The sequence below is a fragment of the Lepidochelys kempii genome, chromosome 3, assembly GCF_965140265.1.
Source record: "Lepidochelys kempii isolate rLepKem1 chromosome 3, rLepKem1.hap2, whole genome shotgun sequence".
NCBI classification, from domain to species: Eukaryota; Metazoa; Chordata; order Testudines; family Cheloniidae; genus Lepidochelys; species Lepidochelys kempii.
Window position 1 is genome coordinate 207375272 of NC_133258.1, and position 14951 is coordinate 207390222.

The 14951-nt window shown below is 58.9% G+C and overlaps 1 protein-coding gene across 3 annotated transcripts in view; it reads right to left on the reverse strand.

The window, feature by feature from the left end:
- Window positions 1-5680: 5680 nt before the first annotated feature.
- TTBK1 (tau tubulin kinase 1) overlaps window positions 5681-14951 on the reverse strand; it is a 156725-nt gene continuing 147454 nt past the window's right edge. For all 3 annotated transcript variants that reach the window (XM_073339826.1, XM_073339827.1, XM_073339828.1), the window contains 2 exons: window positions 9093-10681; window positions 5681-6792 (listed from right to left, as the gene is read on the reverse strand). In XM_073339826.1, the coding sequence (XP_073195927.1) occupies window positions 6405-6792; window positions 9093-10681 (1977 nt within the window). In that variant the 3' untranslated portion in view covers window positions 5681-6404. The remainder of the gene's footprint in view (window positions 6793-9092; window positions 10682-14951) is intronic.

Consider the following 14951-nt stretch of genomic DNA (forward strand, 5'->3'; position numbering starts at 1 on the left):
CTGGGGGGCAGAGAGGGGAGCGGGGTGCTGCCCTGCAGCAGGAGGCTGCTAGGCGTCTCTTGCCTGCCTGCCTTGAATCCTGCTTTTCTAACCAGTTCCCATTCACCACATGGAAACGCGCCCTCCCCCGCCCCCCCCAGCTCAGAGCTTGCCCCGTCTCTCTGTGGGGTGTCTCACTCCCTGCCTCCTTCTATGCTGCCCCCAGGACTCATTGCTCTAATCCCGCCCCCCCCTTGGAGTGACATAAGAACGGCCACACTGGGTCAGCCCAAAGGTCTGTCTAGTCCAGTGTCCTGTCTGCCGACAGTGCCCAAATGCCAGGTGCCCCAGAGGGAATGAACAGAACAGGGAATCCTCAAGCCATCCATCCCGTCATCCACTCCCAGCATCTGGCAAACAGAGGCTAGGGACACCCTCCCTGCCCATCCTGGCTAATAGCCATTGATGGACCCATCCTCCATGAATTTAGTATCTAGTTCTTTTTTGACCCCTGTTATAGTCTTGGCCTTCACAACATCCTCTGGCAAATTATTTACCTCAGTTGAAAACTGACCATTTACTTCTAGTCTTTGTTTCTATTTTTTAACCAGATACTGATCTGTGACAGGCCTTTCCCTCTTATCCTAGGACTGCTCACTTTGCCTACAAGCCTTCGGTGAAGGAACCCGGTCTAAGGCTGTCTGAAGTCCACTGTGTCAATGGGCTTATCCTTGTTCACATCCCTGTTGACACCTTCTGCCAGCCCTTGGTTCCTCCACCTGAATGCATCGCAGACAGATGTGCTCCTGCTGGCTAAAAGGATCTCCAAACAGCTGCCACTCTCCTTCCCCCAGACATCTCAGAATCATTCTGGCTCTCAAACCTCCTCTCCTCCCTTGTTGGTCTGTCTGCCTTGCTCCCCATAAGGAACATGGTCTGCAGAGGACCAATGGATGTTGGGGCATTCTGAGGAGGGAAAGTCATGAAGCGTAGGTTAGAGTAGACCCAGCAGGGAGCAGCCAGGGCCTGAGAGCCCTTATCTCACCCAAGGCTGGGCCTGCAGGGGCTAAGGAGAGTCACCATAGGTAGGGGTGGGGCCACTGAGCAAAGCATGGGACTGGGGGAAAGCTCTGGCTGCTACAGCGGAAAGACGGGGGGGGGGGTGTACAATGTGGAGGGGAGAACAGCATGTTGTGGAGACCTCGCTGAGCTGAGAGGAATCAGAAAACTTTGAGCTTTCTGGGGAACTTGGGGATGACGCAGTGGGACCAGGTTGCCATGAGGTGGCCCTGTCTAGAGGAATGGGAAACCGCTCAGAGCTCAGTTTGAAACAGCTCTAACTTTATGGAACAGGATTTTCTGCTGTCACGAGAAGAGCTGGGCTCCGTTCACTGACAGCACATCACCTGGATGAAACCAAATAAAACGGCAGAAGACACCAATGAAAAGATAGGCAGGCTTTTAATGGCATGATCGACAATCCCCTTTTCAGAACAAATCTAATAATGACAGCTGCGTCTGATGCATCATCAGATGGTCCAGGCCATGATCTGGCGGGTGGCAGGTGGATTTGTACTCAGCCAGGGTCTCTGTGACGCATGCCAGGGTGATGGCTGAGACATTTGCCATGCAGCTAGGCCAGCGTCGCCGTCCCTGGTGGTAGTTGTACATTCTATTGCAACGTGTAAACATTCTCGAGTGGCTTTCCTAAAGAATGCGCAGAACTGGGGGAGGGGGCCCCGGGGGCCCCGGGAGCAGGGCCAGGCAGACAGGACCGGGCAGCAGAGACCTTTGCTTGGCTGAGTCAGAGAAGAAGGAAATGAACAGAGTTGCTCCAGGTATAGCGTCCACAGTTAAGAGCCACGGGCCCTCGCTTCAGACAGCGCTCTGCAAAGCTGCCAGCGTTTCGGCACGGACCGGCCCAGGGCACGTAATACAGCACTGGGGCAGTGATGCCTGTTTCCAAAGATACTGTTTCCCTGGCTTTGCCTCACAGTCCCCCTGAGCCCCGTGTATGCTCCCTGCCTGCACTATAGGAAGACAGGGCCTGCCGGGCCACGGCCTGTCTCTTCCTGCAGCCGCGCGCTCCAGTGGAAAGGGGGTGTAAGGGGGAGGAGAGGGTTTCATTTTCCATGGTGTAAGTGGCAGCACAACCTGGGGGGCAAGACCCCCATATCTGCCAAAGAGCACCCCGCTGTCCCCCTGCAGCTACCCCCCTCGCGGCCCAGCTGGCACGGGTGCTGAGCTCGCAGCTCGGGGGGCAGCCCTTAACCTTCATTCCTCGGGGGAAAGGTTTGATTTCCAAAGGGCAGAATAGAGCCATGAATTCAGCAGCAGCAGCCTCTCTCCTGGCTCTGGACCGTGGGCTGAGGGTGCATTAAATGTACAGCGTGTGACTGTTTTATTTACAGCTGTGTGAACAAAAGGGAGGAAAAATCCTTGTTTTTTCTGCAAGCACCCCCCACCCTGCCTAAGGCAGTGCTGGCCCCAGGGGCTGGCTAGAGAGGGACTAAAGATCTGTGGGGGTCTGACCTCCCTTAAACCCCACAACAGGCAAGAGGGACTGAATGGGCAGCCCCCTCCAGGAGGAAAGCAGGTCGGGAAAGATGCAGGGAATAGCGCACACGCCGTGGGGGCCCCAAGGCAGGCTTCTGGCCACACACAAGGGAGCCCTAGCGGCCCCCATGCTGCTGCGGAGCCCGTCTCTGGAGGGGCGGGGGGAACTAGCCCCCATTTTAGCAGCTTTGCAGTGGTGGAGGGTGTGACATGGTGCAGATGAAAAGCAGCATCCACCTAGCGCTGTGTGTACACAGCCAACCCCTACAACGCTCGCCAGCTGTGGGCCCTAGATGTGGGGTTCCTCATGCCCCGGGGGCAATGACCCCAGGCCCGGACAGCTAGTGTCCTGGGGTCGGCCTGTAGCAGAGCAAGCCCCACTGCCATGCAGGCTGGGCTTCACCAGTACAAGCAGCCGCTTCTGCTTCCGATTGCATTGGGGCAGGGCTGGCCAGCGCGGGGTGTATTGAGGCTAGGTCCCAACCAGGGACAGGCCTGCAGAGAGGGCCCAGCTCTGGCTGTATTGCAGGCAGGCCTGTAGCTTTTGGCTGGTCGCTCCTCTGCAGGGGAAGACACTCAGCCTGCTCGCAAAGTTGGGAGTCAGGGAGGGGGGGGGGCAGACGCTCAGCTCGTGGTTCAAACCTGCCTTTGCTCTGGGTTGGGTTTGCGCCCGCCGGGGTGTGTCTCCACAGAGACGCTGCACTGGGCTAAAGGTGTCAATGTAACTGTAACCCCATTTAGTTAAAACCCTGCAAGCCCCTGGGGGACCACCCACTGTAAAAGGGGCTGATTGCAGTTTAGCTAAAGTTGCTGGGGAACAGGTTTATGTTACTCCACAGTAAGCTGGTCTTAAACCAAGGGTTTCCATGCCGGGGTGTGCACTGGTTTGACTGCACCAGATTAACTAAATCCGTGCAAGTATGTGTGTAGACAAGGCTGCCTACGTGGGTGGGTGTGCCCAGCCTGGTGCCAGGGGCATGGCATGTTCTTGATAAGCTACAAGGGGTAGAAAGCAGTGGGAGAAGGAAGCAGGCTCAGGGCCCCGGCCCGCTGCCCTTGGTGTCCATGTGAGGTGTCGCAGCCCATGAGGCAGCTAGTTTGCCCCCGTTTATGGAGGAGTCATAGTCGCACACTGCCTGCTCTGGGGACGTGCGCTCAAAATGCTCCTGACCCCCAACCGCCACCAGCTTTGCCCTGACCCGAAGAGCTGCAGCCACCAGGCTTCAGGCCCTGGTTGGGGAGGCTGGTACCAAGCTCCTGACCCTTAAAATGCCCAGCTGCTGCTGCCTGTCACCCACAGTACCACTCCCTCGCTGCCCCAGGGCCGCTCACACGCGTGGGTACACAAGTAGGCTTTTTGCCGTTCACACTCACGTCACCAGGCAATGCTGCATGAGTAAGACCCTTCACCCCCTGGCCCCCCGCTTTTGCTGGGGCAAGCAGTAGGCCTGCCTGCAGCAGGCCTGCTTGCTGACCGTTGTTAGGGCACAGGCTTGATGAAGAGCTGGGGCTTCCCCACTCCAGGCTGCAGCTGGCTCTCTGCTCTGCCACCGACCCACGCTGTGACTGCAGTAGAAACACCTTTGCCCTTGGGTCTGCAAAGCAGCCAGCCAAATGCGCCCTCCCCTGCCTGCCCACACAGCTGGAGACATCAGCTCCGGCTCTGGGGTGTAAGGCCCTTCTGCCCTCGCGCTGCCTCGGCTCGCCTAGCCTTGGTGCCGTCTCTGCCGCTCACCAGAGCTTTTCCCCTCCCCGCACAGCCTCCCACGTCCCAGCTTCTGGCCCCCTGCCTAGGCCCGGAGTGGCTCTCCCAGCCCGGAGGCAGTAGACGCTCCTGGGCAGCCAGGGTTTATGGTAGGAGCAAGGTGCCAGCCTGCTGCTGGCAGGGGGGGTTTCCAGCCATGTAAACATGCTTGTGGCTCCTGTCAGACCCCTTTCTAATGTGTAACATCTCCTGGCCGTGGGCCCCTGCCCCCCCCCAAGCAGCCAGTTATGGGCTCACTGATGTTGTGTCACAAAGCTAAAAGCAGGAGCCCCCCCCGGAATTGGTTACAATTTATGACCAAAAAAAAAAAATTCAGTGTGGGGCTTTCCCTGCGGCTGCTGGTCCTGTCCTGGAGGCAGCAGTTGGGTTAAAGTGTCTGAAACCAGGTGGGCTCGAGAGCGTCTTAAAAAATAATCTGGCTGGTGGGATTTGCATGACTCCAGCAATGGAGGCTTCAAGGGAAAGACCGACTAGTGGGAGAGACACACAAAGTGCAAGTGTTGGCAACCCTGCTACTGCTGTACCCCTGTGTCTACTTGCTATTCCCCTGCTTAACCCTACATGACCCCCCCCCCCCCGTGAGCTACGTTCTTGGTTGGCAGGAAAATGACCTTGCATTTGGCTCTTTTTAATGCCTATTCTCGCCGTGAGCTCACGTACCCTGCGAGCCAGAGCGCGCTGTAGGCCAGCCCAGTCCTTATCGTTCTTTACCACCCCACCAATCTTTGTGTCGTCTGCAAGTACTTATGTGGGCAGCCAGGTGCATCTGCAGGCCTGGGTGGGCAGTGTGTGTTGTATTCTTCTGCCACTCTCAGCCCCCAGTGCTGGCATGGTGCAGGGAGGGCTCCCCAGAGCAGTGGGGCCTGGCGTTGCCCCCATTGAGATGCATAGAGCATTTTGTCCTTCTCAGAGCGATTGTCTCAGGCTCTCTGCAGACTCAGGCAGACATTGCGGCATCGGTCACACGTGGCTCATGTTTTTCAAGCGTTGCTTCCCAGCCATGAAGGCTAAAAGGGTTTTAAAGGGAGCTGGGGGTCGGCAGGGATCACATGCCAGCCGAAGCTGAGGCCTTAATCTGACCCTGCCACTACATTCACCTGGTCTGTGCTCCCGCAGCGCGTCAGTGAGCTGAGCGTGCAGGAGGAGGAAGCTGGAAACTCCACCTGCCCAAATCAGCGAGTTATACGCTCCTGTAGCAGTAACAGGCCAGCCCGTCTCTGGCTGCAGAGCAGCATTGCCTGGCTGTTGGATACAGCAGTCTCTCCCGCCCCCGCCGCCCCACAGTGTTAACGCCACTGTGCAGCCCCACCACCGCCCCCCGGCACCATGGCCGCAAAGCGCAAGGCGTTTCGGTGCAAGGGCCCCCACACGAAAGGCATTCGGTGACCCCCCCGCCTCTTTAGCGTGGCGCCGTGGCTGGCAACAGTAGGAAAGGCTGGCTGGGCCCCGCCCCCCCACCCCTCAGCTGCACGCTGGGCCCGACAGCCTCCGTGGGGCAGTTTGCCAGCCAAGATGGAGGTGGCTGAGCACTGCAAGGGGCTGCTCCCTGGCTCGCTGGGTGTAACCACTGTCAGTGCAAGCAGAGCAGGGGAGGCCCGGGGGTGGGGGGTGGGGGGGCTCCCTGGAGCAACACAGTGTGTGTGGGGGAGGGGGGTCAGCTCCCTCCAGTCCCAGAGCCCTCTCCTCCCGTGGGCGCAGCACCCATGGTCATCACCTCTCCCCCGGCTTCGACTGCTGCGCTCTGCAGCGCCCATGTCAGCGCGCTGGACTGGAGCCTCTGGTGTTGCTCACGCAGCAGGAGAAGGGGCGTGGGCAGGGGCCCGGGGGCGGGGGGGGCAGGCCCTAGGCAGGCTGCCTGAGGCTCTGCTGGGTGGTTTGCAATAGCAAGCGTGCGCTGCGGCTGAGCCCTCGGCGGGGCAGAGGCGCTCCGCCCTGGGGCAGCTGGTTCCGGACGGCGTGGGCGTGGGCGCGGGCGTGGGGGGGGGGGAAGCGCTGACGTGCTGCTCGCCGCTCGTGGGTCCGGCGTGGAGGGCTGGGCGGCGGCAGCTCGGTCTACCCTAGACGCCGGAGTTAGCCAGCCTGACGGGTGGGCGGCAGAAGATCATTATCTGGCCGTAGCCTTGCCTTCCGCGGCCACTTGCCTTCCTTTGGTTGCTGGGCTCTGAGTCTGGGTTTTCCCTCTTTGTCCTTTTCTGGCCAGGCCTGGGGAGGCTGGGGGATCTCCCAGCAGCCCCCGTGCCAGGACGCGGGGTTGAGGGCGGGGAGACGGTTGCACTCGCTGAAGGGCAGACCCTGGCCTATGCTGCCGGGAGGGCGAAGGACTCTCCCGTCTTGGGGAAGCACTGAGGTTGCGTGGGGGCAGGCTGGGGCTCCAGGCGGGAGCAGAGCTCCACGGGGGAGGAGGAGGAGCCGGACTTGGGGAGGAAGGGAGCCGGCTCTGGATCTGTTTCAGTGGGGAGTCACTGGGCGCAGTCCCAGCTGTCCTCTGAAGCCTGCAGGGAGAGAGAGGAGATGAGGGGGGTAAACCCAAGGCTCTGGGCTCTTTGGTGCTAGGCAATCCCCTGGCAGCCTGGCGCTCTCGTTGGCACGCATAGCCTCTGCCTGGAGCTGGCTGCCGTGTCTCAGGGGCCCGAGCCGTACGCTGGCATTTCTCTCTTGAACTGCCTCAGACCTAACGCCGAGCCGCTCCTGGGGCCGGGCTGGCTGCGGGGCTCCCGGCTTGGCCCGGGGAGGGGCCAGGCTGGGGTTAAGAGCCAGGGCTGGGCGCAGGAAAACCCTGTGCCGGAGCTGAGCCCTGCAGGAAACCCGCAAGCATCTCATGGCCAGGCCCAGGGGCAGACGGGGAGATGGACCGTGGGGTAGGTGGGTGGGAAAATGGACTAAGGGGCAGGTGGGGAAACTAGGCCATGGGGTGGGAGGGCAGGTGGGGAAGCCAGGCCATGGGGGGGTGGGAGAAATGGGCCGGTAGCGGGATGGGCAGGCAGCAAAGCCAATCCTTGCTCGTGTGATGACAAGAGCCCTCTGCCTCCATGCCACTGCGCTTGGTGTCTGCTGTCCCCAGCCCTTCCCAGGTCGCGTCACCTAAGGCTGCCAGCTCTCTGGGCAGAGACCCGGCCTCCCGCAGGTGGCAGCCAGCACAACAGGGCCCAGCCCCACGGCGCTTTGGCACCAGCCCAGTGCTGATCAGAGAAGAGGGCGCCGCCCCATCTGCCCTGTCTGGTCTCTACCCCTCGGCTGCGCCCAGCACAGGGTGTGGGGCTCCGGGCCCGGCTCCAGACCCCCTGCACAGGGAGTGCTCTGTGAACGTAGCTCCAAGGGGAGTGCTGGGCCCTCGCGGATGTGGCCCTCTAGTAACTATAGGCATTGGGTTGCCAACTTTCTAATCCCACAAAACCGAACACCTCTGTCCCGCCCCCTGCCTGAGGCCCCGCCCCTGCCCCGCCCCTCCTCAGAGGCTCCATCCCCCCTCCCTCTCCCCCACCATCACTCACTGGGCTGGGGCAGGGGGTTGCGGTGCGGGGGGTGGGGGTGGGGTGAGGGCTCTGGTTGGGGGTGCAGGAGAAGGCTCCAGGCTGGGTCAGGGGTGTGGGGGGGGCTCTGGGCTGGGGGAACAAGCTCTGGAGTGGGGCCAGGAATGAGGGGTGTGCAGGAGGGAGCTACAGGCTGAGGCCGAGGGGTTCGGAGCGTGTGGGGGGGGTGCAGGCTCTGGCTCGGGGTGTGGACTCTGGGGTGGGGCTGGGAATGAGGGGTTTGGGGTGAAGGAAAGGGCTCCGGGCTGGGGCAGGGGGTTGGGGTGCGGGGTGGGGGTGTGAGGGCTCCAGCTGGGGGGGTGGGCTCTGAGGTGGGGCTGGGGATGTGGGGTTTGGGGTGCAGGAGAAGGCTGGGGAGGGGGTTGGGGTTTTTGGGGGGGTGCAGGCTCTGGGAGGGAGATTGGGTGTGGGAGGGGACTCTGGGCTGGGACAGGGGGTTGGGGTGTGGGAGGGGGTTTGGGGTGCAGGGTCCTGGTGGCGCTTACTGTGGCTCCCGGAAGCGGCCGCCAGGTCCCTGCAGCCCCTAGGTGCCTGAGCGGCCAGGGAGACTCCACACGCTGCCCTTGCACCCACAGGCGCTGCCCCTGCAGCTCCCAGCCAATGGGAGCTGCAGAGCCGGCTCTCGGGACGGGGGCAGCACACGGAGCCTCCCTGGCCGCCCGTGCGCCTAGCGGCTGCAGGGCCCTGGCGGCCACTTCCGGGAGCCGTGTAGCGCTAGGGTGGGTGGCCCGGGCCCCTGTTGCGCTGCCGACCGGATTTTTAATGGCCCAGTCGGTGGTGCCAAGCAGAGCCGCCAGGGTCCCTTTTCGACCGGGCGTTCCAGTTGAAAACCGGACACCTGGCAACTCTACGTAGGCAGGCCAGGCCACCCTGCCCCACAGGGCTCCAGGGCCAGGCCCAGGCTGCTGGGAACTGAGAGCTAAACACAGCTGGGTTTGCCCTAAATAGAAATGGAGCATGTGAAGGGAGACAAGTGGAGACGGGAACCCCACGGTCAGGCCGAGGGAACGGGGGGCTGGTAGGGGGCACCCATGGCCAGGCCGAGGGAACAGGGGATTGATGGGGGGGACCCCATCGCCAGGCCAAGAGAAAGGAGGTTTGGTGGAGGGAACCTCACGGCCAAGCCAAGAGAACATGGGGTTGGTTCCCTCCATGGCCAGGCTGAGAGAACAGGGGACAGGGGGGAACCCCACGGCCAGGCCGAGGGAATGGGGGATGGGAGACCTGCACGGCGAGGAGCGAGGGCCGTGCCGCTGACTGACCTGGCGGTGAGAGCTGCATCAAGCGGTGAGCTGCCTGGTGCTGCTGGGCTCCCGAACTTCACTGCTGCTGGCGACGTCCTTGCAGGCACAATGGGCCGAGGGATTTTGCTCTTTGTGCTTAAAGTTTTCCCTTCTCTTCCTGGGCTGGACGCCTTCCCCTCCCCCATCCTCCTTGGGACAGAGTCGTCTGAGTCATGGGTGTCCTCCTCTGAGCCGGTGGCCGAGAGGGTCTCTGAGGCACGTCTCCGCTCGTCGCTGGAGGAGGCTGAGGAGGAGGCCCCAGAGGCCAGTCTAAGGAGGCGGCTTTGCCTTCTCTCCATCACTAGGCGAACCAAGTCGGGCTGCTTGGCCCTCTTGTGAAGCCTCTCTTTGGCCGAGAGTGAGGCCGACTGGTCTGAGCCGGTGTCCTCCTCAGAGAACAAAATGGGAATCCGGCTTCTGTATCTGGCACTCAGAGGTTTCCTAGGGCCCTGCTTTGCCTTTCCCAGGAGAGCCTCGGTTTGCGTAAGGCGTTCGGTCGCCAGAATGGTCTTTTCTAAGCTAGGCTCTCCTGAAACCAGCCGGTCAGTTTCTTCCAAATCCAATGCCAGCGCGGCTTTGCCTTTAAGCTCCAGCCTCTCCTCCGGGGACTGGGCCACACCGTTGGGAAGTGTCGGCGGCTCCCCCGCCGTCTCCGAGGAGGTTTCGATGTGATTGACCGAGAGCATGCAGCTTTCCATCTCTCCCCCTTCTAAACCAGAATTCGCACTCCCATTTTCTACCAACCCCAGGTTCTCCTCCAGCTCCTCCTCAAGGATGATCTCTTCCAGTTGGCCCGGAGGGCAGTACTCCTCATGCCTCACCAGCTGGCCGCCGGAAGACATGACGTTCAGATGGGTCTTCTCAGCAATATGAACAAACGTGCGCTCGACTTTGGTAAAGGGGGAGGACGTCGTGGAAACTGCTGCTGGAGGCTTTGGTTCTGACTTAAGGACGGAGGACAGGGTCCCGGGCTCCGACACATCCAGCTGGCTGCCCAGGGGCTGCGGCCTCTCGCTCTGAGGCGTTAAAGCAGCAAGTGTCCCCAGATCGACATCTGGTGCCAAGTCGGTTGTGAGTGGAGATTTCTTCATGTCACCCGGTGAAAACAACACCAGTGTTTTGGAGCCTTCCTCCAGTTCTAAATCGCCATCGGCCATGGAAGCTCGGCCCTTGGACTCTTTCTGATCATCGGCCAGCAGAGTGGATGGCGCCCCTTCCTGACTGCGCTCTGTGCTTTTCTGGCTCACATCGCTGCTGGAGCTACTGTGCATGTCAATCTCTTCTCCCAAATAACCAGCTTCCTCGTCTTCTTCCTCCTCTTCTTCCTCCTCCTCCTCCTCCTCCTCCTCCTCTTCCTCCTCACACTCCCCATTCAGTTCCAGATGGGGCTCCGGTGGTTTGCAAGGAGCGGTCAAGACAATGTTTGAGAAGTCTACCTTCTTTATCCGCTGGATGATCCTAGGCTTTTCCCTAGAGTCTGACACATCCCTTTTAAAGTCTTGATAAGGCAAATTTAAAGGCACCGCCTTGGGCAGACCATTCATTTCAAAAGGGTTCAGTGTAAACACCTGGAACAAGATAGACGTGAAAAAGAAAATACTTAGTATCCAGGAGAGCATGGGCATCAATCTCACAACACCAATCACGGCGGAAAGGGTCACGTGGCACATATCTCTCTTCATGCCCATGAACCAGCCTTCCTTAGAACAGGGTACAGGTGAGAGGCAAAGCAACCCTCCAAAACCATTTCCTTGTCATCGGGCAGTCTCCTATACACCTGCTCATCAGTGTCACCTAGGGCATCAAACTTGTTCTCCAGCCTGAATGACAGCCCAGTATAAATTTAGGACTGCACCCATCCTTCATTCCATCGAGGACTCCCCCTCGCCACCCCAACCCCGGTTCCAACGTGAGGTTTGCACAAACAGCAAAGAGTGAATATGGCCTCACTGGAGTAAACTTAGCTATTATTTGTGTTCAGCACCTTATTATCACACTCAGCACTGCTCAGTTAGGGCCCTGCTGTCATGGCCTTTTGCTTTTCCATCCCCATCCTCCTCTCCCCCTTCCCTGGCTGTCTTATCTGTGTCCCCTTCCCATCAGTGACTCCCAGTTCCCGCCACATGGGCTTCCCCTCCTCCCTTCCCCAGTCCCTCGCTAAAATGACCAGCAATTAGTGAAGGCTGACCCATCGAGTGTCTTTGTTAGGTTTTCCCGTTAACACTCCCTGAGGGCTTTGCTTTGATTTAAGCTTTGATTTGTTTTGACACACCCCGGTTTAAATCATTGGAAAGAGCCTGCAATACCCAGTTGCATTCATCAAGCTAGAGTCAAGGATCTCTCCTGGTTGTTTTACGGGGACAAGTGTCCAGATAGCTGTTGACGTGAACAATACAGTCTCAAATTCCTTCCCAACCGGCAAACAGGCAGCGGCTCTGCACAGAATAACTAAATGTGCCTTGAATGGAAACACCCTTCGCCCTTTTTTCCACCTGAGACATCTGAAGCAGACTCTGCGTTGGTTCCAGACTGCAGGGAAGCCACTCCCAGCACAGCCATGGGGAGCTCCTTCTCCAGTGCGTCTGGAGTGTTTGCCTCTCAACTATCCATTTTTGTTACCCAGGAAAAGCTTTGGTATCTTTTTTTTTTTTTTTTTTTGACTTGGCCTCCTCCTTTTTTCCCCATCTACCTCCCCTGCGGCTGGCCTGGCCTACCCGCTTTTCTGTGCCCTCTGGACTCTCTGCTTCACTTCTCCTGCGTTATTTCCCAGGCCCCAGGCTCTGCAGGTCGGTCCAATTGTAGCGTGACTCTAGCGGATGCCTTTGCATGCGGACCCGTCTCCCTCTTCCTGTCCCATCACCGCTTAGTCAACTCAGCCTCGGCTGCTGAACTGAAGGCACTGCACAGGGCGATGCACCCGGACAGCTCTTCTGCCCGAGGACCGCCTCACAGATGTGTGTCCAGGCCGGCTCTGCGGCCCAGGGCTGTGTTCCATTCGCTTGCTGAAGCGGGCTCTCCCGAGCACAGGGCCTGCAGTGCAAACAGCATTCACCAGGGGTCTTTCCAGTGACTTTGCAGGGCTGTGCATCAGGCCCTCAGTGCAGGAGCCCTGGCAGCCTGCCCAGGGCTTTGGGTTCCCCACAGAGAAGAGACGCTGTTCCCAGAAACATTTCTGTGGACGTCCACCTGCTCCAGCCCCGTTCCATTTCCTCTGATCGGGGGGTGGGTGGTTGTAGTGGTGGACGATCATCCACTTCCCTTTTGTTGGCTGGACGATCCCCCAGTTCCCTCTTTAAACCTCTGCCCTCAAAGGCCTGCATCATGGCCACCAGCGAAGAGAGCTGGGTGCACCTCTCTGAAGCTGCTCCTATATGGGCCAGAGGGATTATTGCAATGCCCCAACACTCTACCTCCCATGGGGCCTGCGCACACTGCCCTGCTGCAGTGGGGCCAGGAATGGGGCTGGATATTAATGCTCTAGCTCACTCTTTTGCAGCATTAGCTTCTCTCCTCAGCCACAGGTCCCGATTCTAGAGACCTCTGGTATTTCTCTCATTCTCTGCTAGTACCTAATATCTCATCACCTTTGTACTTAAAAACAACTCCGCCCCATCTAGCCGCGCATGCTCCAGCCTGGATCAGCACACGTTCCCACTGATCCATGCTCCCCATCAGCTCCTTCCTGCTGTTCATTACAGCCCTCTCTGGGATTAGCCAAGCAGCCCTCGGGGCTGCGTGGACAGCCCCTAGCCCAGTGGGGTACCGACCCAGATTTGGATCTCAAGGTGCTACGGTAGCATGAAAAATAACAATTCCTTCCCTCTCTTCTAAGTTTCGGCCTTGCTGTTGCCGAGACATGCCTCAGCCCTTTCTTTTAACCTCTGCTTCCTTGTGGGTCTGGCTGCATGCGTGGCCGACAATCACACCACAAAGTATGGGTGGTGTCCTCTCCAGACTGGGACCTTCCTCTTACCCTGCACATTCGGCTCATGCCCTTTCCCTGACTTTCCACCCTGACTGCAGTCGGGAGATAGCTTCCCCTGCAAGAACTGACTGCTAGGGTGGGTTATGAAACCTTCTACGTCCAGCTCACGGTTATGTTGTGTTCCTCACCATTCTGGGCGGCCTGTGTGCTTTCCTGGCTTCCCCTTTCAAATGCCTGCTGCAGAGAACCCCAAGAAGTACAGATATCTGACAGCGAGAGAACTGGGCCAAAAGAAACGGTGCTCAGCATCAGCTGCCAGCAAACCTGGCCCAAAGAGAATTGGTTGCAGTGACAATGTGGTGAGACATCCTTTTCGCACACCCATCTCCTTACCTGTGTTACTCACACTCCCTGGACTTGTTAAAAGAAAGACATCCCAAAGGAATCGTGAGGGTGTCTCTTCACTGCAGGGTTAACTTGGGTGTTCGGCCCCCAGCTCTGAGCAGCCAGGTTAGCCTAGTCCAGGGCAGAGCACCCACACTGCAAAGCCCCACCCGAGTTACCATGTCTGCACTAGTGCTGTGCTCCCTGGGTGTGGTGCTGGGACTTTTGGAGCAATCCCACGGCTCTTAGCGCTGCAGACAGCTGAGCTCCTCCGCAATTCTCTCCCACTGAATTGTTGGAAAACTCCTCTGTCTGCCTGGGCACACGGGGGATGGTGGGAAGGCACCGGAAGATTACAGGCATTAGAGTGAGTTAGCCTGCATCCTCACTGCAAAGCAGGGGAGTTCCAGACTGCATGAAAGCAGCACTCAAGTTCTAACCCACCCACCCCCAGCCAGCCTGGGCTCATAGGAACTAGGGGTACAGGGGGGTGCTGCAGCACTGCCAGGTTTTACGTGGGGATCCACTGCCCCCCACCCCCCGGGTCCTGGCTGCTGTCCCACTGCCTGGGGTCCCGGCTGCCAGCCCCGCACCCGCTCCCAGCTGTGGCCCCAGCCTTGGCCCCCTTACCCCTGTCTGGGTCTCCACTGCCTTGCGGAGACACGGCCCTGCTCCAGGCCCCAGCTCTGGCTGGGGGTGGTTGGGAAAGGGAGCTGGCTTTCAGCATCCCCACTATTCAGAGTGTTCCAGCTCCACTGCCTGGGCTGAACGCACCATGTAACTCAGCTGAAAGGGGCGTAGTAACCGCGTGAGTTAGCCCGGCTGTGACGGCAAGCCCTGACACGGCACAGGACCAAGACCTGGCTTCCAAACCTGCAGCAGCCTCTGGCGCCCTGGGTGGTTCATTTCTCCTCACTCTGCCTGTCTAGAAAGCAGGGCTAATGATACTGACCCGCCTTTGCAAAGCCCTTTGAGTTCTAGGAAGGGAGACTGCTCCGTGCAGGTGGAGCTGATGGCAGCTCTGTCGTTCAGGGTATGTCTACACTACCATGACTATACCAGCGTAGCTATGCTGGCATAGCCCTGTAGGATAGACATAGTCTGCAGCCCCTCCCCAAGTGACCGTAGCTACGTTGAGGGAAGCATTCTTCCATCCACACAGCTGTGTCTACACTGGCAGGGTTTGTTGCCAGAGACGGGTTTTCACACTCCTCATCAATGTAGCTATGTCAAGCTCACCCTTTAGTGCAGACCAGGCCAGAGATTGCACCAAAGATTCCTTTCAACAGGACCACTGCAATTTTTTAACTCTGTTTCAAGGGGACCATTGCATTCTTTGAGTTCTATTGTTTTGAGAAAAAGTACTTGGAACGAGAAATCTGAGCTCGTTTGAATTTTCAAAGACACCTTTGATTCCAACAGTAGCTGTTGAGTTACAGCGCTTCCAGAAATCCCTTCTTCCAGATTTTCAGGCTGGGGAGTCTCACCTTTCATCAGAACCCACTTTGGTCAAAAGGCAGACTCCTCAG